The sequence below is a fragment of the Capricornis sumatraensis genome, chromosome 3 (assembly GCF_032405125.1).
Source record: "Capricornis sumatraensis isolate serow.1 chromosome 3, serow.2, whole genome shotgun sequence".
Lineage (NCBI taxonomy): Eukaryota > Metazoa > Chordata > Mammalia > Artiodactyla > Bovidae > Capricornis > Capricornis sumatraensis.
The window spans coordinates 80,721,178-80,744,925 of record NC_091071.1 but is presented as its reverse complement, the minus strand read 5'-3'; the positions used below and the strand labels follow the sequence as shown (position 1 = coordinate 80,744,925).

At 41.2% G+C, this 23,748-nt stretch overlaps 1 protein-coding gene across 1 annotated transcript in view; it reads right to left on the bottom strand.

Moving 5' to 3' along the window:
• The window catches only part of ITGB6 (integrin subunit beta 6), an 82,324-nt gene that overhangs the window by 18,252 nt on the left and 40,324 nt on the right, over nt 1-23,748 (bottom strand). Inside the window, exons 8-12 of the mRNA XM_068967756.1 lie at nt 17,877-17,966; nt 11,483-11,617; nt 10,481-10,898; nt 3,529-3,751; nt 657-754 (exon numbers count right to left, since the gene is read on the bottom strand). Coding sequence (XP_068823857.1) covers nt 657-754; nt 3,529-3,751; nt 10,481-10,898; nt 11,483-11,617; nt 17,877-17,966 — 964 coding nt within the window. The remainder of the gene's footprint in view (nt 1-656; nt 755-3,528; nt 3,752-10,480; nt 10,899-11,482; nt 11,618-17,876; nt 17,967-23,748) is intronic.

Genomic DNA, 23,748 nt, shown 5'->3' with positions numbered 1-23,748 from the left:
ATGATGACCATGTGAGGGGGCAGGGTGGGAGGGAGGTCCGTGACATGGGGGGGGATACATGTTTACACATGGCTGAATCATTTCATTGTACAGCAGAAACTAAATATTGTAGAGCAACTCTACTTCAATTAGAAAAAAAAATGACGATGTAATATCCATGTTTGGAAAGTTGGGAGTAAAAACATTGAGGGAAGGGGAGGAAAAATGGCCATTAACCAGAAACTGCCAGATGCCTGAGCGCTGCTGTCAAAAAACCCACTTGACACCTCACTTCTTCCTATCATGAAATAAGGCAGGCAGACGACAGAGGATGATTTCAAGTTAGGGGGCTAATATTTTGCTCTTTCTTCAATTTTCCTCTTTTCTAATTCAAAAAAAATTTACAGCATTCTGGAATTCTCTCCAGCTGCATGAGTTTAGCAGAGATGAATCTGCCAACAGAGCTAAGTCAAACAGAAAAGCTGGGACTTTAAATTGCTTGTATCCCAAACCATCAAGTCTTTAGCCTTCTGGAATGGATTTACTCTTAAAAATGAATGCGAGTGAACTAACCCCCCCGGCACAAATGAGGTTGAGCTACTGAAAAGCCCTCCACAGAGTTTCTGCCTCTCTAAAACTGTGCAAAGGAAAGGAAAGCAATTTAAGACAAGTAGAACCTTCTTCTTCGTTGATGGTCGCACCGGCTAGCTTGCATTTGTCAACACATTCTTCTTGGGCCTGGCCATCAGCAGACAGGTAGCATTCAATGCAGCTCCTGTGAACATTAGTCAATAGAGTTAATCAGTTTTGCAATGGTGTAAAAATGGATATGCAATTGGGATATTGCTTTCATGCTGTTACTGTAATTCTAGCTATAGAAATGTCTCAGAGAGGATGTTGTGTTTTGTTACTTTCAAAAAGATGGTTGGGTGATATCCAAGAGGAAACTGCTTTAGTCTGAATTCCACTCAGTAATCAATGCTCCCTACTCCAGTATTTTTGCCTGGAGAATCCCAGAGACAGCGGAGCCTGGTGGGCTGCCGTCTACGGGGTCGCACAGAGTTGGACACTACTGAAGCGACTTAGCAGCGGCAGCAGCAGCAAGCCAGCCTTGATAATAGCTGCTATCCTCATTATCGTTAATGATTGCTTCTGATTGGCTAGATTAAAAAAAAATTTTCCCCAACAAAAAAAATCCCAAATATTTTGGTTTTTAATTTAGCTATATTTTCATTATACGTTTTCCTGGGAAGGGTTTATGCTGCTAAAATAAGATTAGAGACTAGATAAAGTGTGAATTTCTTAACAGAAATGGTCTGTATTTTAACAAGAATTCCAAAAATTCTCATATGTTATGAACGACTGTTTCAAAGATTCGCTTTTCTGTAACTCTTTTGAATGAGTTCAAACCTTGATAACAGTATTTTCAAAAGCCAAGGATTACAGCCTGGATCCTCATTAATGCAGATTTTTAAATAAAGGATTGCTACTTATTTAAAAGTGTATTTCCAAGAACATAACCCAGAAATTAAGCTACCCTAGGAAGAAACACAAGCTGGAATCAAGATTGCCGGAAGAAATATCAATAACCTCAGATATGCAGATGACACCACCCTTATGGCAGAAAGTGAAGAGGAACTAAAAAGCCTCTTGATGAAAGTGAAAGAGGAGAGTGAAAAAGTTGGCTTAAAGCTCACCATTCAGAAAATGAAGATCATGATATTCGGTCCCATCACTTCATGGGAAATAGATGGGGAAACAGTGGAAACAGTGTCAGACTGCATTTTTTTCGGCTCCAAAATCACTGCAGATGGTGACTGCAGCCATGAAATTAAAAGACATTTACTTCTTGGAAGAAAAGTTATGACCAACCTAGAGAGCATATTCAAAAGCAGAGACATTACTTTGCCAACAAAGGTCCGTCTAGTCAAGGCTATGGTTTTTCCAGTGGTCATGTATGGATGTGAGAGTTGGACTATGAAGAAGGCTGAGCACCAAAGAATTGATGCTTTTGAACTGTGGTGTTGGAGAAGACTCTTGAGAGTCCCTTGGACTGCAAGGATATCCAACCAGTCCATTCTGAAGGAGACCAGCCCTGGGATTTCTTTGGAAGGAATGATGCTAAAGCTGAAGCTCCAGTACTTTGGCCCCCTCATGTGAAGAGTTGACTCATTGGAAAAGACTCTGATGCTGGGAGGGATTGGGGGCAGGAGAAGAAGGGGACGACAGAGGATGAGATGGCTGGATGGCATCACCGACTCGATGGACGTGAGTCTGACTGAACTCCAGGAGTTGGTGATGGACAGGGAGGCGTGGCGTGCTACGATTCATGGGGTCGCAAAGAGTCAGACATGACTGAGCGACTGAACTGAACTGAACTCAACTGAAGCCTAACTTTGGGCTTCCCAGGTCATGTGCTAGTGGTAAAGAACCCGCCTGCCAATGCAGGTTAGACGTAAGAGACACAAGTTCGACCCCTGGTTTGGGAAGATCCCCTGGAGGACGGCATGGCAACCCACTCCAGTAATCTTGCCTGGAAAATCCCATGGACAGAGGAGTCTGGCAGGGTGAAGTCCTTAGGGCCTCACAAAGTCGGACACAACTGAAGCAACTTAGCATGCACAGACACAAGCCTAACTTTGTGCCAGTGCTTCTCTTGGCATCTGCTCAGGCACAGTGACAGGGAAATTTTGACACCTGAATAGTGAGTAAACACTGAGTGAATATTGGTAATATTGATTTTCTTACTTTGTTCGCACTGGATATGCACATGTCCCCATTGTGGGTACCAAAGTTAATGAAAACATGAACTGCTGAAGCACATTTGCTGTATAATACATTAAACCTGAAATGTCATAACACAGCCAGTTTGTAGATTTGCTTTTCTAGGCCTCAATTTTTCATTAAGAAGTTAGCTGTCAAGCTAAGAAGAATTTTTTTTTTTACTGGGGAAAAAAAAAAAGATTGCTTTTTGTTGTTGTTCGATGATAAAAAGAAAGTAATTCACAATAGCTCTGTAGAATGGCAACCAAAGAAAGTTGCCAAAGAGCATGAGTGGTAAGAAAGAGGGGAGGAATTGAGAGCCAAGATCATCTTTCTGCTTCTTTGCCTTTTTGAGCTGTAGATGGGAATGAATCAGTAAGATCAGGCTATAAACTCGATAAGAAGCTCCTCTGTTTCCCTGTAAAAAGTACTGAAAGTGAGTGTCAGTCCCCCCCCTGCCAGGGCACTCCTTATGTGTGGCTGGTATTGTAAGGGAGAGGCTATCTGATCTTATCAGTGTGGGACCTCAGCTTAGCTTCCTCGATAGGCTCTCATAGAAATGTGACTTTGTGGTCCCGGATAATCAGCATTGGGAGGTAATGGAGAGGCGATGTTCCAGGCTGATGATCACAGGGGCCCTTTGGGTTTGTGTGTTTTGATGGATGCTTGGAGACCAAAGCCAGCAAGAACAGTCTGAGGTCTGAGTTTATAAAATGTCGTTATAACCTTGATCATCATGAAACCTAGGGACAAAGAGACATTTTTGTTAGATGGTAGATACATTACCGTTTAGAGTTACAGGGATCGCCACAGGTGGGACAACGTTCACAGGTGGGTCCCGAGGCTCCAGGATTTGTGCAGATGCACTTGCCGCACACACAGTCCCCTCGGCCACTGCAGAGGATCCCGTCTTCGGAGACACAGGGGTCCGTGCTGGTGGTGCAGTTACAGTACTCACCTGTCCAGCCGCTCCTGCACACGCACTCGCCACAGTCACAGTCGCCATTATCTGCAAAACAAAGTTCTGGGTTTCTTAGGGCTAAAACCACTTCCGGATTTTGTAGACCATCTCTTTTCTTTGCCTTTAAACACCATCAAAAAGACTGAAGGGAAAAAAAGAGGGAAAAAAGTGAGTGCTGTGCAGGGGTGGGAAGGAGTGTAGATAGGAGTGTGTTTTGCTAATAGTGTGTATTTATTGACTTGGTCTCTTAACTGAAGATCAACTAGGTTGCCTGATGTTATATCAAATAGAATTTATGGGCTGGCTTCCCAGGTGGCACAGTGGTAAAGAATCTGCCTGCCAGTGCAAGAGACTCAAGAGATGAGGATTCAATCCCTGAGTTGGGAAGATCCCCTGGAGAAGAAAACTGCAACCCACTCTAGTATTCTTGCCTGGAGAATCCCCATGGACAGAGGAGCCTGGCAGGTTCCATGGGGTTGCAAAGAGTTGGACACCCCTGAGTGACTAACTGTATTTATCGATACTGTAAGTTTACTAGATGAATCATCTGGCAGTACCTACATCAAAATCACCTTATAATACTGTAGATATTAGGCAAATTACTAATACTAGATATCAAAATTGAAAAGATAATGTGAAAAAGAAATTCATGTTTATTTACAGATATAGCTATTGATGCATTGATAAAAGCAGAGACATTACTTTGCCGACTAAGGTCCGTCTAGTCAAGGCTATGGTTTTTCCTGTGGTCATGTATGGATGTGAGAGTTGGACTGTGAAGAAGGCTGAGTGCTGAAGAATTGATGCTTTTGAACTGTGGTGTTGAAGAAAACTCTTGTGAGTCCCTTGGACTGCAAGGAGATCCAACCAGTCCATTCTGAAGGAGACCAGCTCTGGGATTTCTTTGGAAGGAATGATGCTAAAGCTGAAACTCCAGTACTTTGGCCACCTCATGTGAAGAGATGACTCATTGGAAAAGACTCTGATGCTGGGAGGGATTGGGGGCAGGAGGAAAAGGGGACGACAGAGGATGAGATGGCTGGATGGCATCACTGACTCGATGGACGTGAGTCTGAATGAACTCCGGGAGTTGGTGATGGTGAGGCCTGGCATGCTGCAATTCATGGGGTCGCGAAGAGTGGGACATGACTGAGAGACTGAACTGAACTGAACTGAACTGAACTGAATGAAGAGACAATTATGTGATTACTTTATGGCAGCCCAGTGTAATTAGTATCATTGCTTCAGAGTAGCCTAGCCTATACACCAATGAATGTATTGTTAAAATATTTATGGCTATAGTATTATGGACATATTCATATTACAAACATGATTCCCTTTTCTTGAAAACCACTTACCTTTAATGGTAGGCTGATATGCAGTTTCTCCAATTATGAGAGAGGCATACTAGACAGTAATATAATGCTTTGAAAGCAAAGTTATCAAACAGTAAGAAAACTAACACATTATTAATTTTACATTAAATATCACTTACTTTATGCCTATGTAAGAATAGAGCAACATCTATGTATACTTTATGCATTTACAACATACGTAAATTTTCTTTTTTGGTATCTCTGTCTGGCTACATACTCCATCTGTGAATATTTTCAAATTGTTGCAAGTCTCCAAAAGTATTTCCAATATATTTATTGAAAAAATCTGCATATAAGTGGATCCATGCACTTCAAACCTGTGTTGTTCAAGGATCAACTGTGTGCATGTGTTTATGTATTATTTTTCTCCCAGAAATAGAGATAAGCTGTGAGTCCTGAGAAGTGTCTGTGGGCTTGGAGAGGAAAAGGGATGAAATTCAAGGCATGAGATGCCCAGGGAAGACGGGGAGGGAGAGAGAGGATGGAATTCTTCAGATGACCAGACTGGGCTGCTAGCTGGATGGGGCATCTTTTTACTGCCCTCGAATGGAAGTAACTCATGTGGTGCCTTTTCCCCAATGCCTGGCATAGAAAGTTTCTAATTTTTAAGTGAATAGATTGCTCTGAAGGAGAGGGGGAAGAGCAGCTTAGGACAGGGAAGACTATGAGTTCATTTTTGGTTCTGTGGAGTTTGAAAGACCTGTGGGTGGTTGGATACGTATATACAGCCCTGAAGTTTGGGTTTTGTAATCCACTGGGGATAAGTGGCAGTTGAAGCTGATGGGGATGAGATTATCTGGGGCAAGCAGATAGAGTGAGTAAGTCCCTGGAGAGTATCAGCATTTATAATGTAAACAGAGATCGTCATAGAAGAGCCAGAGGAGTAAGAGAGGTTCCTGAGGAGCTGGCCAGAGGAGTGCACGAACTACTACAAAATGGTAAATAAAGTGTTTCAGATAATGGGCCTGTGTGTTCTTGCATAGTATGTTTTGGTTGCCTACCTTGCCCAAGATTCTAAGATGGCATTTGATGATCCAAACAAGTAACTCTTACTTGCAAATTTTGTAACATACTTTTCTTCAGAAAAAGAAGTGTGCCCCAGGTATTGCCTCTCAAGTTTTGCTTCTTGGCAACATTCCAAAGACACATGGGTGTGGTGGTGGCTCATGGGTACACAGTGTGCGAGTGCATGGACATAGACGCTGGTGGCACAGGTTTGGATCCTGGCTCTGGTACTTCTGCCTGGGCAAAGTTGGGGAAATTACTCAACCCCTCTGTGCCTCAATTTCCTCATTGGTAAGGAGGATTATTAATAGCACTACTTCATAGGACTGTTATGAAGATTACCTAAGATAAGACATAACAGTGTTTAGAACAGTGCCTGGCCCATAAATAAGCAGGGTGGGCTGTGCTGTGCTGTGCTAAGTCGCTTCAGTGGTGTCCGACTCTTTGTGACCCACTGGACTGCAGCCTGGCAGGCTCCTCTGTCCATGGGATTCTCCAGGCAAGCATACTTGAGTGGGTTGCCATGCCCTCCTTCAGGGGATCCTCCCAACCCGGGGATCAGACCCACATCTCTTATGTTTGCTGCACTGGCAGTTGGGCTCTTTACCACTAGTGCCCACTGGGAAATACGAGTAGTGTATAAACGTAAATTATTATCATGATTCCTAAATACTATCCAGTAGGAAGAATTTGATAGCAAAATTATCCAGCAGTATTAAAACTCCAGTAATTATACTGAAAACCAAACAGATGTGAAAGAAATCCCAAATGAGGCAGGTTTCCATGTTTTGGAGATGCTGCCATATTCATTACAGAAAGAAGGATTCTGATTTTTCTCTTATAAACTTTTGTCCAGTAGGTGGTTACTTCTCTGTCTTCATGACTCAGCCTTAAGAGGCATGGAATAAGTAATCCCAGAACAAATGATAAACCACAAAGATTTTGAAGCTAGATTCTGACTGCTCCTGGTATGTGTGTGTGTATATGTGTGTATGTACACATATGTACGGAGAAAGACAAAGAAAATATACACTTTTCTAATGAAAGATGAGTTGAAATTTATCTGGATCCATGACATCAATGCTGCATTTCATAACCTATTTAATTCATAATTTAACTAATTAATTTAAAGCTAAGAATAGTTAGCTGATTTAGGCCAAAACCATTCAGTTCCTTTTTATATGTAAACTGTCATCTAAACTTCAATGGCTTTTTGTTTATTTCTTTCAAAGGGGGAAACTTACTTTCATGATAGGGAGAGATTTCTATACTAAAGTTTATTCTGAAAAATACATATAGTGTATAAATATTGTCAAATGAAATGAGCATTTTGAAAGGCTTTGAGAAAGCCCAAGTATATCACTCCATATAAAAATTACTTGGCAGAAATTTTAGAAACCCTTCTAAGAGCTCCTTGCAGAATTTGGAAACTCTCCTTTCTTTGGGACTTCAGAACCATTAACTGAGTCACAAAAGTTGTTAATTGATATCCACAAACAACTTCTTATCTAAAGCACCTGTAACAATAGCTTTATAATGACTTCATGTAGAAACAAGATGATAATCAAAGATCAAGGAAAAATTATTAGGCTTTTTTGATAGAGATAGATCTTTCTGGAATGTAACTGATAATTAAGAGCACAATGGTAGGAAGTTTCTTCTATAACGCTATTTGTCTGTAGGAGTTTCCAGTTTCTTAGAATCAATATTTTAAAGACTAATGGAATTTGGACAAGGGAAAAAAAAACCAGTGGAGCCCTCTAGCTTACAGATGGATGGAAGAAGGTGTATGGGAAGAACATCATCATAATAGCCCCTTGGAAAAGCAACACACTGCAGAGTCTGTTTGTTATAAAATAAGTAGATTTACTTGAGAAGTGGGGGCTTCCCAGCTGGGTCTAGTGGTAAAGAACCCAGCTGCTAATGCAGAAGACTAAGAGATACAGATTCAGTTCCTGGGTTGGGAAGATCCCCTAGAGGAGGAAATGGCAATTCACTCCAGCATTCTTATCTGGAGAATCCCATGGACAGAGGAGCCTGCTGGGCTACAGTCCATGGGATTACAAAGAGTCAGACATGACTGAAGCAACTTAGCACGCACACACACACATGAGAAGTGAGGCTGTAGTATAGTCAGGCTGCTGTTGGAAACAACAGCATCAAGAGCACGTGTGTTCACAGGCCAGGATCAATTTTACCCCCACACTAAGCACAATGCCAGGCACATAGTACATATTCCATTACTCTTTCTTGAATTGAAAGCTAAGAATAGTTAGGTGATTAAGGCCAAAACTATTCATTTACTTTTGTACTTTTTTGTACTTGATTGTGCTCTTAAAAGAGAAAGTTACAGAGTGACATCATTTGAGATGTTACTAAATACAAAATTGCTTTTGAGAAACAGTCATGGTTGAGGATGGGGAAATACTCCAATAGATGAAGGAAAAAGGCATTGGTAAAGTTTTCTGAGTCCAATTGCAGAAATTATTGTATTTTCTATATAGAATTTCTTCAGTGATCACTGTATCTGATACAAAAAGAGGCAGTATTGTCAGACTGTCTGAACTACAAATGGACAGATCAAATTGACTCTTTGAATTTATATCTGTCTGCAAGCATGACATAAAATAAAATGAAAGACCATCAAACCTTGGGACGAACTGTGTTGTTGAACACAATCCAGGATTTCTACAGCCTTAGATCTCTTTGACTTCAGATTTAAAGGGTAAAATATAGGTGGGGTCAGTATTGCTGTTATGCTGTATTTGATTACATTTCAGATTTTTTTTAAAGGCAATTTCAAACGTCTTGAGCACATATTTTATTAAAGATTTCTATTAGAACTGCAATCTAAGGTCCTGCTGAATAGATTCTGTCTGAAATGCGGTGATGGTCTCTGGCTTCAGGCTGTGTTCTGGCTGCATCTTGTGAAAAGAGGACCGATGTGGGTTTGGAAACACACCCATTAGATAAGGAAAAACACTTTTGAATGAAAGGGGCGAGAAATGTGTCTCAGTCTGGACAGACACTAAACTTTTCACTCTCCAAGGGGAAAGAAAGAAGGCAGCCTCAGAGGAATCTGTTGCAGTAGCAGAAGCCAAGAAATGAAACGGGGGTGCCCTTCTAAGGGTATCAGATGGTTTTCAAAGAGCTTGGGATTCTCTGAGGCTTCTTTTCTCAGGCCTTTTCTTCTGAAAATCAGTCTCTTTTATATGTTCCTGACACTGTGGTTGAAAAACATAACTTGCTTGGTTTTCTCTAAAGGTAATGGCTTTCTGTTTTGAAAAGCTATCTGTTCACACACTGTGGAAAAAAAAAAGATGTGAGGGCTTAAATTTAGCAGTCAGTTACTGTTTAAATTGTAACACAAATCTGTATCATTTAAAAGTATATGAACACATTTGTATTTCTTGTCTAACTAGACTGTACTTAACCATATATGTGTATCTCTCAATGATTTTATCATAGTAATTTAATAGGTAATATATTCTTAAACTACAGTGATTTCACATCTAGAAGGGATACTAGAATGTAAATTTTTCTGCTATTTATAGTTTTTCTCAATCTGAAAAAATTCAAGCAATTGTTCATTTTTACCCTTTCCATAGCCGTTTTCACATATGTCCTTATTCATCTTGTTATGCATGCCTGCATGCCAAGCTGCTTCAGTTGTGTCCAACTCTTTGCAACCCTATGGACTGTAGCCCACCAGGCTTCTCCGTCCATGGAGTTCTCCAGGCAAGAATACTGGAGTGGATTGCCATGCTTTCCTCCAGAGGCTTCTCCCAACCCAGGGATTGAACCTGTGTCTCTTGTGTCTCCTGCATTGGCAGGCAGGCTCTTTACCACTAGCACCACCTGGGAAGTCCAAATGAGCTTATTATACCCAGTGCCTAACCTAGTATATCACATAACATGTGTGTGGTGTGAACAAAGGTCCTGAAAGACCATTTAGTATTTTTGTGTCCCTTGTCCTTTGCCGTGTGTCCCTAAAGCAGCCTGGCTTCTTATCTTTCCAAAGTAATAGGCATTAAAGAGTTGGGTCACATACAAGGAGCCTGAACTAGAATAGTCTGGAAGATAATGGAATTTGATTACATGCAGTTTTGTGGCATCTGAGTAATAACCAAAAAGAAGCAATCTTTTATCCCCAGGGAAATAATAATAGAGATGTAAGTTCAGTTGGCAGAGATCTCACCCCTAGGAAATGTCAGAGCCAGAAGAAATATAAGTGAAGATCGGTTACCTTAGTCTAAAGGTGAACATGTTCAGTTGATCAGCAAACATTTATTGAGCACCTATTACGTCCAGGCGGCTGTAGCACGGGCCAAGGATGCAAAGCTCCTCCTTGACACCTGCACAGTCTCCCAGGAAGGTGGATTTGGACATAGCCTACCTCCGCAGAGCAGCCCCTTGTGTCTCACGCAGGAGAAGTTGTCACACTGGCAGTAAGGCCCGTAAATGTTTCCATAGGGGGACAGGTGGCAGACACACTGCCCACAGTAGCAGTCGCCTCTCCCGCTGCACGAGGGGAGCTCTGGAGCCTCTTTGCAGGACTCGGTGCTCAGCGTGTCCTCCCCGCACTCACAGTGGTGACCCATGTGGCCAGGGTTGCAGGCACACACCCCGCACTGGAAGGAGCCATTGCCGTTGCTGCACTTGGAGCTGTTCACCTCCACTTCTTTCTGGCAGTCACAGCTGCATTCCGGGCTGACGAGGATTTCCAAAGCATCCCCCAGCCCCACAGGCTTTAGGATAACGTGCCTGCTCCTTCTCTCACAGTTAGGTAAACTCACAGTCACGTTGAATGAAGCCTGGAAAAGAAAATACTAATTATCTTCTTCTAATCACCAAAATAATGGCAACCCACTCCAGTGTTCTTGCCTGGAGAATCCCAGGGATGGCGGAGCCTGGTGGGCTGCCGTCTATGGGGTCGCACAGAGTCAGACAGGACTGAAGCGACTTAGCAGCAGCAGCAGCAGCAGTCACCAAAATGATCTTCCCTCGTGGCTCAATGGCAAAGAATCTGCCTGTTAATGCAGGAGATGTGGGCTCAATCCCTGGGTCAGGAAGATCCTCTGGAGAAAGAAATGGCAATTCACTCCAGTATTCTTGCCAGGCAACCCCATGGACAGAGAAACCTGGTGGGCTACAGTCCACGGGGTCACCAAAGAGTCAGATATGACTTAGTGACTAAATGACAAGAGCAACAAGCCATCAAAATGCACTGGAGTATACAGAGCCCATGGGGATCAGCTTTCCCGGAAGCGTTTATTAGGAACTCTTTGAAAACTGCTTTTGAAATTCTTGAAAGGAAAAGCCCAGCTTTACTGCACTAAGATAGCTTCTGAGAGATCGTCTGAATGACTTTTCAGATGCCCTGTTGATCTCTGCTTACCGTGTCTCCCACCTTCATGTGAGAGCATTTCTTTTGGTGTGGAAAGGGGACCCCGCTGTTACAGATGGCTGTGAATGACAGGTTTAGTCCTTCCGTGTCTCCCAACACTTCCAGCTCCACCTCAGACCGCAGTTCCTTTAGACGAGACATAAAGAGTTGAACAAGATCACAACCAAAAAACAGAGCCAGAAGAGAAGAATCTGTGATCATGTTCATTACACAGCAAATGAATAAAATTCAGTTTGGTCTAAAAGAAATTTACCAGATCACCAGTCAAGCAAGAAAGCGAGTAATACATACACACACACACAAGCATATTTTATCAAGTCTAAGGTGCCGTCCATTACAAGATCCACCATTATTTTATGACAATTAAACTATGATAAAATACTTTGAGATTGTTCAGCACTACATATGAATTAAATCTGTCAGTTCATCATTGATTTAAAGATTATTTTATTCATCTTGAGGGTTTGGCAAATTTCTCTAGTCCTGAATTGCAAGGACTGGATTACAGTCCAGTCTTATGAATTATAGTCCAAGCATGGCATATAAAAGGCAAATCTTTTGCTTATATCTCAGTAGCAAAATATAACAATAGCTTCCTTTACCTGTCTCCTAAGTATCATCATTTTTTAGGTCCCATAAAGCAGCTGGTTGTTACTCTGAAAGGCATACAGATCATTCCTCCAACAATGAATACTTGCTTTGCTGATATCAGTATTTGCTCCCCTGTTATTCAATTTTGGTACATTTCCACATAGATAATAAATTTTCAATATCAAATCATAGTGAAAACTTGGAAGATATTTAAAAATTGTGATTGTCCTCAACACTTTCAGTACCAACAGTGCACGTAACGAATTGAAGTGACAACACATTCAATTACTGCCAAGTTATACACGTGCAGGCAATGAACACGACATCGTGACTTTCATTCTACTGAAAGCATCGGTAAGATATGACCAATCAAAATGCCTCCTAATGTTAGAGATGCTAAAATGTGAGAGAAAATGTGCCTTGAAATCAGTGCGAATTTATAGAGTCCCTTTTGTACATTTAGTATAGAGCCAGGTCTGGGGGAATGTGTATAAGATAGGGTTTCTGCCATCAAGATGATCATCTTGCTGAAAAAAAATAAGATGCAATCAAGTGAAGCAGTTAGCATACAGTGTCAGTCAGTGTACCATTAAATTAGGAAAAAAAAATGTGTAATACATAAGGGTTTGGGAGACTTCAGAAAAGAGAGTAGTGAGTGAAGGCTGAAGTATTAGAAGACTGGACCTTAATGGCTGTGTTGGATTTAGATTGCTGGAGGGGATGACAATGGTATTTCAGGTGAGGGGGCCAGAAAAGAGAAAACTCTGTGCCAGGAGTGGTTCAGAATGGAGACAAGAGGGGCTCAGCCCACGCCTACACCCCAGCTGTCTGGGGAGATACCTGACCACAGAAAGCCCTATAGTTTGGAGAGATGAGTTAAGACCTGTGGGAAACATTTCCTGAAGCTTTAAAACAGGGGCCTGATTTGCTGAAAATACCACTGCAGGGAGGCTGTCTGGAAGGTGTGTGCAGGACAGGCTAGAGGAGAGGATAGGAAAATTTGAGTCAAGGAAGCTGGCATGTGGCTGCATTCACCCCTGCCTGAGGCATGATGAGGAATGGGATTGTTGACTACAAAGGCAAAGGAGAGGACTAGATAAAAGTTAAAAGATTCCTCTTTCTTTCGTAAAAGAGAAGTCTGTATTTGGGGGACAAAAATAAATTATTTTTTAAAAACAGAATAAAAACAAATTGTAAAATATTATGAATTAAGTGATGCCTCCTCTAAAAGGACTGGAGTTCCTATGCGCATTCCATTGATAGAATTTTAAAGGCATATTCAGAGTCAAACTTTCCTGAAGTACACTTTGTCAACTGCACGTTAAGAGGACCCCGCCTTCCTTGTAATTCTAAATTGCTTACTGTAAATTCTAAGTCCCTCCTCTTCCCTGCTTTGTTATTTGTTCCACATGATCGCTCCTTCCACTGACAGACACAGGCCGACTTTTTAGAATGTAGTCTTTGTCAGAGGTTAAAGTGTCATTTCTCAGTCCTAAAGATTATTCACGTCATGTCTTAAGATTTCAAATTCTGCCAATTTAGCATTAAAATGAACCCTGCAAATCTGTTTTATCTTAGCTAGCTACATTTCCAATTTATTCACTCAGAAAATATTTATTGAGTGGCCACTATATACTGGGCACTGTTCTATAAAACCTCTAACATAGCTGATCCCTTGACTGAGTTTATACTCCAGTGTGGGAGGACAGAAAGGAAACCACACAGTACATAAGAAAATTATGTAGCGCCGGAAGGTAATAAATGCTACAGGAAAAAGTTAGGGTGGGATAATGAAGATTAAGATAGTGTGGGCAAGCGGGTATAGGCTGTGATCTTTTAAAAGTGGTCAGGGTGGGATTTGTTAAGAAGGTGATGTTTCAAGAAAGTGAGAGAAAATTAGCCATGCGTATTTATGTGAGAAAATGTGTTTCAGGAAGAGGATGCAGCCAGTGTGAAGGCCCAAACACAGGATGATGTCTGGAAGCAGAACAGCAAGGAGGGCAGAGTTACTGTCCTAGAGCAGAAAGTTAGAGTTAACAGAAGGTGAGTTCAGAGGTAATGGGTGGATGGGACCAGACCTGGTAGGGTACTCATGGAATGTTATAAAAACTTCAACTTTTACTCTACGTAAATGAGAAAACAATTGGGGTTACCTATAGAAGGGTGATGGTAACCTGCCTGCCAGTGCAGATGTAAGAGCGGCGAGTTTGATCCCTGAGTCAGCAAGATCCCCTGGAGAAGGGCGTGGCAACCCACTCCAGTGTTCTTGCCTGGAGAATTCCATAGACAGAGGAGCCTGGTGGGCTATGGTCCATGGGGTCACAAGGAGTCAGACACAACTGAAGCAACTTGGCACGCATGCAGGCATGCACAGAGAAAAGTGATAGGAGTTAATATTTTTAATGAAAATTCTAGCTGCTTTGTTGAAAGCAAGATGCAGGAAAACAGAAGTAGAAACAGGACATAGCATTTAGGAAATTTTGCAATAATTCAGGTGAATGAGGAGGGTGGCTCCAACCAGGATGACAGTGATTGGACCAAACTCTAAATAAATCTGAGGGTAGAGTCCGCAAGATTTCCTGATGGATTAAATGTAAAGTGTAAGAGAAAGAGAGGAGTCAGGATCATTTCAAGCATTTTGTCTCTAGCAATGTGAAGAATGGAAATTACCATTAGTTGAGGAGGAGAAAACTGTTGGTGAAGTGTGTTTGGGAAAGTCCAGCTTATTCTGCTGAATAACCTAGACTAACATATCAACTGACTCCTAGATATCTCCATTTGGATGTTTAATAGAAACATATATCCTGGTTGCCAGGCAGCATGGAGGGCCTCCTTGAGGTCCATGATCATGAATTTAAAGTGAGACCAGCATGACTGTATGTTTTTCCCACTTCCATTCAGCTGTGCAGAGTGACTGGATTTGACCAGGACTACAGTTGGCCAGAAACCTCAAAGGAGCAATAAGGTTCAGGGAAGTTGAGAGTATATCTAAGGAGTGGCCAGAATAATTGAATTTAAACTGGAGAACCAGGTGAGAGAACTGTACAGAGAAGATATGGTCAATTCATTCGAGATCCTAGTGGGGCTGGAAAAAACATTAGGGGAATTAGCAAGAATAAGGTGAAAAGATTAGAAATGGTGAGTGGACAACTGATTGCACACAATTGATATTATGAAGGTGTTTATTGGCAAGGATAAGGTTTAAGGTATGACAAGAGAGTGAAGATATGAAGAAGTAATTAAGTGGGAAGGGAACAAGGTCATTTCAGAATCAGAGTTCAAGAAACTGAGAGCCCATGATATGGGGAGGACCATATATATGGGCTGAAATCATCAAAAAAATAAGATAGGAGTAGCACTGGAGATAGAGGCACAGTGAACTAAATGAGAAATGAGGGATATAACCTGAAAGTCTGTAGATTACAGCAGTTAGGGGTAGTGAGTAACATAATCTAGCCAGAATGAAGGAAATCTCAGCATTGATATAATACATCCTATTGCAGATTTCACCAGGAATATTTGAATATGAATTTGCCAAAGCAAGGACATAAATATATGTCTGTAGGTTTCATCTTTTCATTCACTCATTTTTTGAGCATCTACTACGAGTTAGACAAAACAAAACAAGTCACTTCTCTTCTAGAACTTAAATGCCAACCGGGGAGCTTACCCTTGGGAGCATTAATATTTCAACAGTTTTGTTATGTGATTAGAGAAGAAAAGAGAGTAATAAATGATGGCCAGATGAATACACATCTGGTATTTAAGGTTTTTTTTTTTTTTTAATGTCTGTGTAAAATACTGAGCTGAAGTTTGTAGCCACTGAGTATAAACACAAATTGTTTGCCCCTGCCCCACTACAAGTCAGAAGCTTTTTATGTTTTCTCTCAGTATGGTCTCTTTCCTGCTCTCTGTTTTTCTAGGTTGGGAAGAAATCCAGTCCATGGGTCCCCATGTTTTAAAGTCCTTTTCAGTTCAGTGCGGTTCAGTCGCTCAGTCATGTCCTTTTTGGATACATTTAAAAATTACACAATAGAAAACAAGGTCAACTAGTGCCAAGATTTGCTGCGTGCCTCATAGTGACTCATCGAGTTTCAGCCGTAACTCCAGAGCAGAACTGTTTGATTTAGACACTTCATAATTTTGAGACAGTAAAATAAAACACAAGATTCACTTCAAATGTTTGATGTCTTGATTTCAACTACTCTGTAAGTTATGTGACTGGGGACATAAAGTGAGACATAAACTCTGGCAGAGCAAGCAGGGGCCTGGACAGGGCTGGTCAGACGGGAGGGGAAATATTTTTGACAATTCACAGTTTTATAATTTGCTTACCTCCTGTGAAGATGCTAGTAGCCAGCATTTTTGAGAGTCCTGAATTAAAGAAAATTGAGCGTGTTCTAACACAGTGAAGGTTTGCCACGTGATTTTATTTGATTCTACACATTAAAACTTTATTGCTTGAGAGGGAGGAAGGTTTTTATAGTATTTTGTTGACAAGCTTTCCTGTCTGGAAGAATTTCAAGCATGAACTAACATGGTGATTAATTTTTGATGTGAGCTAAGAAAACTGAAGTTTCTGAGGATATGAATTAAAAACACCCTCATCTCATAACTTTAATGAACCATCTGTGTTTTATTCTTTGAGAAAATGTCTTTGAGAAAAAATACCTTGCTTTCCCTGTTAGAGTCTCAAAATTGGTGGGGTGATGTCAAAAAAAACTGGGGTGGGGAGTTTCTTAAAATATGTCACTCTTCCTCCCCTTAAAGTTCTCCTAAGACATTTGTGAAAGGAATCTAGACACACCTATTTTAAAAAAAGCATTCCACGTGATTCTGAAATGTCAGGGAACACGGGTTCTGTATATGCTAAGTATTGTTATACAGTGCATGTGTATCACTTATTTGTAGTTTTAAAACGTCAAAAATTAGCATTTTATTCATTTGTTATTATGCAACTGACATTTGGAGCAAATACGAGAGCTTTACTGCTTTATAAAATGTCATGTTTTTCATTCCTGTCCTAATGTAGCATTTCATCTTTTTGTCTGTATGTGTGTTTCTTTGTAAGGAAAAGCAAAAGAGGGGCTGATAGTGATATTTAGGAACCAAAATAAAAAGAGTTGGCAACAGGCCACCCACTGTTGATTGGGTTATGAAATGGAGACAAAGAGAGAAAACAGAGCGACACTGTAGGTATGTATCTTATTTTAAGGGAAGAATTCTGTCCTCGGGCACTAATTTACAAAGACAAGGCAAAAAAAGAAAGAAAGTTAAAAATGTATGTATACAATATAACACTAATGGAAAATTTCCCTGATTCCTCAAAGCAGGGAATCTACAAAGCAGTGTTCCTGATGTGCTTTGCTGTGTTTTCCCCTGAGTTATGATGGAGTCTCATTAAGCCTGTGGAGTTAGTTCTCATAGCTGTTATTCATTGGCAATTTAAACAATTTTTTTTTTTTTAGGCAGAGAAGAGGAAAGCTTAATTGTATGACTCATGAAGCCTTTTCAGTAGAATTAAAATTCTGCAGGTGACAATGCTGCTGTTGGTTATTACTATAAAAACAACCTTAACTTTATGATCAGGTTTATGAGTTTTCTACCTTCTGCCCCACCTTCTGGGAAAAATATCTGCAAATAAAGTGAACAAAATTTACATTTTGCTGCATTAATGCAGAGAGATTTTCTACCAACTATCTCTACCAACAAAGGAGAGTGCATTTAACCGCCTAAAACGTAGTTTTTAAACATCAAATAAATGCAAAAAGACCCCAACAGTAAAATATCATACTTCATAAGCTGAGATGATCAGCTGGAGAATGTTTCCAGAGTCCTTCTGAAGTACCCCTACTGTAGCTCCAGGAATGAGTTTTGCATAATTCTGTAAACAAACAAACAAAATAAGTCAATCTTTGCTCACTGTAACTGAGAAGCATTAAGCGTGGGGTTCAACCTATGGTTGAGATCACCTCTATTTAACTGGCCGGGAGAAACAGGTTCCTGATAATAAACGGTGTTTGTCCTGAAACTAGTTGTGCCTCGTGCTGCTTCCCGAGCTCAAGCAGGAAATGAATGGCCAGAGCTGCTGCCGGGGAAATCTAATGTCTGTGGTGGCCTTAGTCTAGGGCTGTAATTGACATCACAACAGGAGTTAAGTCCCAAATAGAAATAACATGTATATAATGTTTTTGATTTGGGGAACATCCTTTTTCTAAAAAGCTCTGAGCTCACTGCCAGGAACTGTCTTCCTTTTTTTTTTTTTCTGTAGCATTGCAGAAACTAAGGTTGGGCTCTGAGCTCACTACCAGGAACTGTCTTCCTTTTTTTTTTTCTGTAGCATTGCAGAAACTAAGGTTGGGGTCACTTGAGTCCCTCACTGCCATCAGACCACCCCTCAGGTCAATCAGCCCAGAGGTCTTCCTTGTCAGTCATTGTCAGTTGTCGGTAGAGCAAAGGAGTGAATTGTTTGAATGCTTGCTGTTAACTCCTCCTTTCCTAGCAGTAATGAGTACTCCCTTAGGGATGTCAGCACCGTACGGGAGTGGGTTGGAATCGCTCCTCACTCGTGAGGATTGTGTGAATCAGCACTTAGCTCTAAACCATCTGCATTCTCCATGTACATTCCTTCCCCTGAGATGTCGTTCCCACCAGAGGAGAATTCACTGTATTAGTTCAACCCTTCAGGTATCAAACATGGCTAAGGAGTGAAGCATTGCAAAGAAAGCAATTTTCTAGACTGCTGAAAATTGTCCCTTCCTTAAGTTTCTGCTTTAAAACTGTTTTCAAACAAAAATTTTCTTAAAATATATAGGACAGACTTCTGTCTTCTTAAATCAAGACATTCAAGCATACCTTGACATTTTTCTTGACTAACTAGTCATAATATTAACTATAATTCTATAATCATCAAAGACTTCTAAAATTTAGAGATGGATCACACCCTTAACAAATGGACCCCACTCTCTGTGCTTTTGTTTCTTTTGTTTTTAAATAGTTTCTGTCTTCTTGTTAAGCTGTAAGGTATCACTCGCCTACCAAGTTATTCATTCATTTACTATTGCATTCAGCAATATCTATTAAGTAGGCTTAATATGCTGTGCTACATCAAGAAGAAACAATCACTCATTTTGTCAGCTGTTCTCTTCTAAAGTATTTGTGTGCTGTGAAATTAAATGACTGAATTTATTATAATTGTAGGGAAAAAAGAGAAATAAGCTTTGAGTGAAGAATTTAGGGCATTTCCTATGGTTCAAACATAGTAACACCTTACCTCATTTAAGTAGTTTTAAAAATGCACTAAACTAAATTAGAATTGGGGCTTCCCCAGTGGCTCAGCAGTAAAGAATCTGGTGCAATGCAGAAGACACAGAAGACATGGGTTTGATTCCTGGATTAAGAAGATCCCCTGGAGGAGGGCATGGCAACCCATGCCAGTATTCTTGCCTGGAAAATCCCATGGATGGAGAAGCCTGGTGGGCTATGTAGTCCATAGGGTCACAAAGAGTCAGACACAACTGAAGTAACTGAGCACAAATTACATTAATTTTTATTATTAATTATAATCATGATGCTAAATAAATCAATCAAGACAAAGGGAATCAAAGAGAGGAACAAATGAAGCCAAGCTGATGTTGGAACACCAAGGAGTGGTGGGAGGTCCCCCACTAGAGGTGGGCACCCAGGTTAAATCCAAACCTTCTACTCCATGTATACAGGAAAATGAGCTTTGGTTTTAATTTGTGGGTTTTGTCATGTCCTACTAATTTCACCATTTGTGATTGTGTTTAAGTTTGAAGTGGATGGAAATCTGAACTCTTCAAAGAGTATCAGTTGTCCGTCTGTTTTGATCTGCATTTTATTATTGAGGCGGCTGTGGGTAATCATCCAGGTACGTTGGGTCTCTCCATCACTGCTTGTTGAATGGGGCCCCCTTTGGTTTCCCCAAGTCAGGTAGAACTTGTCAAATATGAGGAAGGCACTGGTTCATCAACTTATCTTTTCAAATAAACACATGTCAAAAGGGCCATGAAGCATGAGAACTGTGGTTAGCAGAAAATACCTAAATGGGAACTTGGATTTCACTCAAGTGGAGCTGGAATGTGTGTAAATTTGACTGGTCCCAGAAGAGAAGGTGGAGGGAATCTTTAGAGCTTGTCAAAGAAAGGTTTAGAGCCATTTGACAAAGAATTCCAAGGCCTTTAGCTCTGCATGAAGCTGTTATCCTTGAAAAATGTCCTGGCAGCCCCAAGGCCAATATATAATGAATATTTTCTAGAAGCACTAGTTCAAGTGGCCTCCAGATTTGGAGTTAATTCTTGGTTAACAAAGCCAAATCCATCCACTCCCTAAAGCATAATTATGATCCTGCCTGTGGATGACATTTGACCTTTGGCTGTTAGGACAAGTGGTTTAACGTTAATACCATTTGCTGATTGCCACCAGAGCGAGGGTACAAAGGAGTTGGCAGCTAGTAGTACCCAGGCATGACACTGATCATTGTGGAGAGGAAGACTATTAATTAATTTCTGGATGCTGATTCCCTGTAAAAGCAGTGCAAATAACTAACTAAGGATGTGGGCAATTTGGCTTTCTGATCTAACACTGTAAAAAAAATTACACTTTAAATCTTGTAGTATTATGATTACTGTAAATATCATGTGTCAAATGCCTCTCTTTTACTAAGACTCTAAAGTGCTATTATAAATTGTCCTGATTAAACATGTTTAATGTTAGAAAAAGGGTGACTTTGCATGCCTGGATGTGAAAAATTATAGCAGTGTGATTGGGAAAGAGAACTCTTGGATATTAGAAATGGTAAACTCTGAAAACACAAGGTTGTATGAGCTGATTAGATAAGCAGACTTCTCTGCTTGGGCCTGATTTCCTGGGCTTGTGATCCCTGTTATCTGTCCATGGATTTCCCTAACTATGGATTTCCCCAACTATGGATTTCCCCCCCTTCCTCACCACCATGCCACCCACGAGTTCCTGAGGTTGCTTTCCTCACTCGTGTTTGCAAGGTTGGCTTTTTCTGCTCACCTTCATTTTCTTGACTTCCTTCATCAAGCCCTACTTTTTTCTTTTTGGCTTACTTTGCCCCCATCTCAGAAAAAAATTTTTTTGTCCAACAGTCTCCATTTGCTCCCTGGAAATCGCCTGTCTGTCAAGGGTAGAGGATAAGACAAGGACAAAGGGTGATTTAGCTGGCAGGCATCAAAGCCTTCAGAGGACCGTGCCTGAGTTCACACCTGCACAGATCAGGATACTCTCAGAGAGCGTCTTTAAGTTCAGGGCCTCTGGGTGTCTGACTGCCAGAACTGGCCATCAGGTGCGGTCTCTTGGTTGCCCGAGGGCAGAGGAACCACAGATCCACAGATCCACACACCTGCTGCCCCAGGTCACCATGGATAGGCCATCGGGTTGTTATTCTCCTCGGAGACTTGGGCTGAGGACTTGGCTGCCCCTTGGCTGCTTTTGACGCTCTCTTGCTGTCCTCTCCTTGGGAGAGGCGGCTCCCGAAGGGACTGCCGCTACCGCTTTGATGGCACTTCCTGTTGGGTTAACGCTCATCTTCAGGTTCAGAGCCTGGCTCTATTCTTCGATATGGTTTATTATTAGCGCTATCCTTGCTGGACATCGTGATGGGTTTTTGCCTTTGGTGGTGACTCTCCTGGACCTGTTTATCCTTCTCTTGTGACATTTCTGCTCTTGTGTCCTGGGTTCCTCACCACCTCAGACTCATCTGCACCATTTTGTACAGACCACACTGTAATATTCCTTAGCGGAGGAAGGGGGCTTCCCCACTGGTGCTAGTGAACCCTCTGCCAATGTAGGAGGCAGAAGACATGCAGGTTCAATTCCTGGGTCAGGAAGATCCCCTGGAGGAAGTCATGGCAACCCACTCCAGTATTCTTGCCTGGAGAATCCCATGGACAGAGGAGCCTGGCAGGCTACAGTCCATGGGGTCGCAAAGAATCGGACACGACTAAAGTGGCTTAGCGTGCACATAGCAGAGAATGAGAAGCCAGAAGTCAACTTGCCATCTATCTGCTAGTAGCATTTAAAAAAAGAATTTGTAAAACAAATATTTAGAGCAACCTGCTGCTTCTCTTCAGGCTTGCTTAACTCTTTCTGTGGAGCCTCATTAATACAGAGGGATTTTACACTCAGCCCTGTTTATTTTCAACATTATAGGATTAACCAACGCCACTGTTCTCATTCTTTAACTATACCTACTAAATGTTTTCCTGCTAAAATATATTTATTACAAGGTCGGCTTATAAGATTAAGAATCTATGAGCTTATATATACTGTTTACAAATATTTTCTCTAGTCTTTCACTGTATTTTTTTTTGGTCATTATCTTAAAATCTCTTTCTGTTCGTGCATTTTCTGTTTGTGCAAAATCTCTGTTGTACATTTTCTCTCTCCTTCTCTCACAACTTTAGTAGCAGTATAATATATACACAACATACAAGGAATAAGTATATAGTTCACTGAATAGTTAAAAAGTAAACAAGCAAGTGTAACTACCAAGATCAAGAAATAGAACACAATCAGCCCCTAGAATCCTCCCTTGTAGTAACTACCTCCCAGTCATTGTGAAAAAAAAAAAAAAAAGAATGCAACAGTGTTAGTCGCTCTTTGTGACCCTATGGACTGTGGCCCACCAGGCTCCTCTCTCCATGGGATTTTCCAGGCAAGAATACTGGAGTGGGTTGCCAATCCTTTCTCTAAGGGATCTTCCTGATCCAGGGATCAAACCCACATCTCTTGCATTGCAGGCAGATTCTTTACCATCTGAGCCATCAGCTCATTACTCCTCCTCTAAAAGCCTACCCAGTGTTTTGACTTTTCTCACTATAGATAGAAGTCAGGGGAGATAACTTCATGCCCTACACCAAAGCATAAATGAAAAGATAAATAAATTAAAGAATTTCTGCTCTGAAAAGATGCCTTTACGGGAATGAGAAGAAACCGCTGAGTGGGAGAAAGTATCTATAACACATGAATCTGATTTGGTACCAGAATGTCCAAACAACTCCTATACACCAGCAAGGAAAAGACTTCTTTTAGTTTAAACAAACAAACAACAACAACAAAATATATATATATAATATATATATGTGTGTGTGTGTGTAAGAGGCAAAAGAATATGTGAAAAGTGTTCAGTATCATTAATCATTAGATAAATATAAATGGGGGCTTCCCTGGTGGCTCAGTGGGTACAGCATCTGCCTACAAATGGAAACCACAATGAGATGCCAGGGTGCACGCACCACAATGGCTACAACTGAAAAAAGTGACAGTGCCCGCACGTGCTTCCCACAGGAGCCTAAACGGGTGCCATCACTTTGGAAACTGGCAGTAGTTACTATGGCTGAACTTGACCTAGCAGTTCTGCTCTTAGGTACATCCACACAGCAGAAACAAACCCACAGTATACGGCTGTTGTGAGATGAGAAAACGCGCAGAGAGGTGAACATTCTCTTGTCAAGATGATGCTTCTCGGTGGTCATCAACGCATGCATGCTAAGTCACTTCAGTCGCATCTGACTCTTTGTGACCCTATGAGCCATAGCCCGCCAGGCTCCTCTGTCCATGGGATTTCTCACACAAGAATACTGGAGCGGGTTGCCCTGCTCCCCTCCAAGTGATCTTCG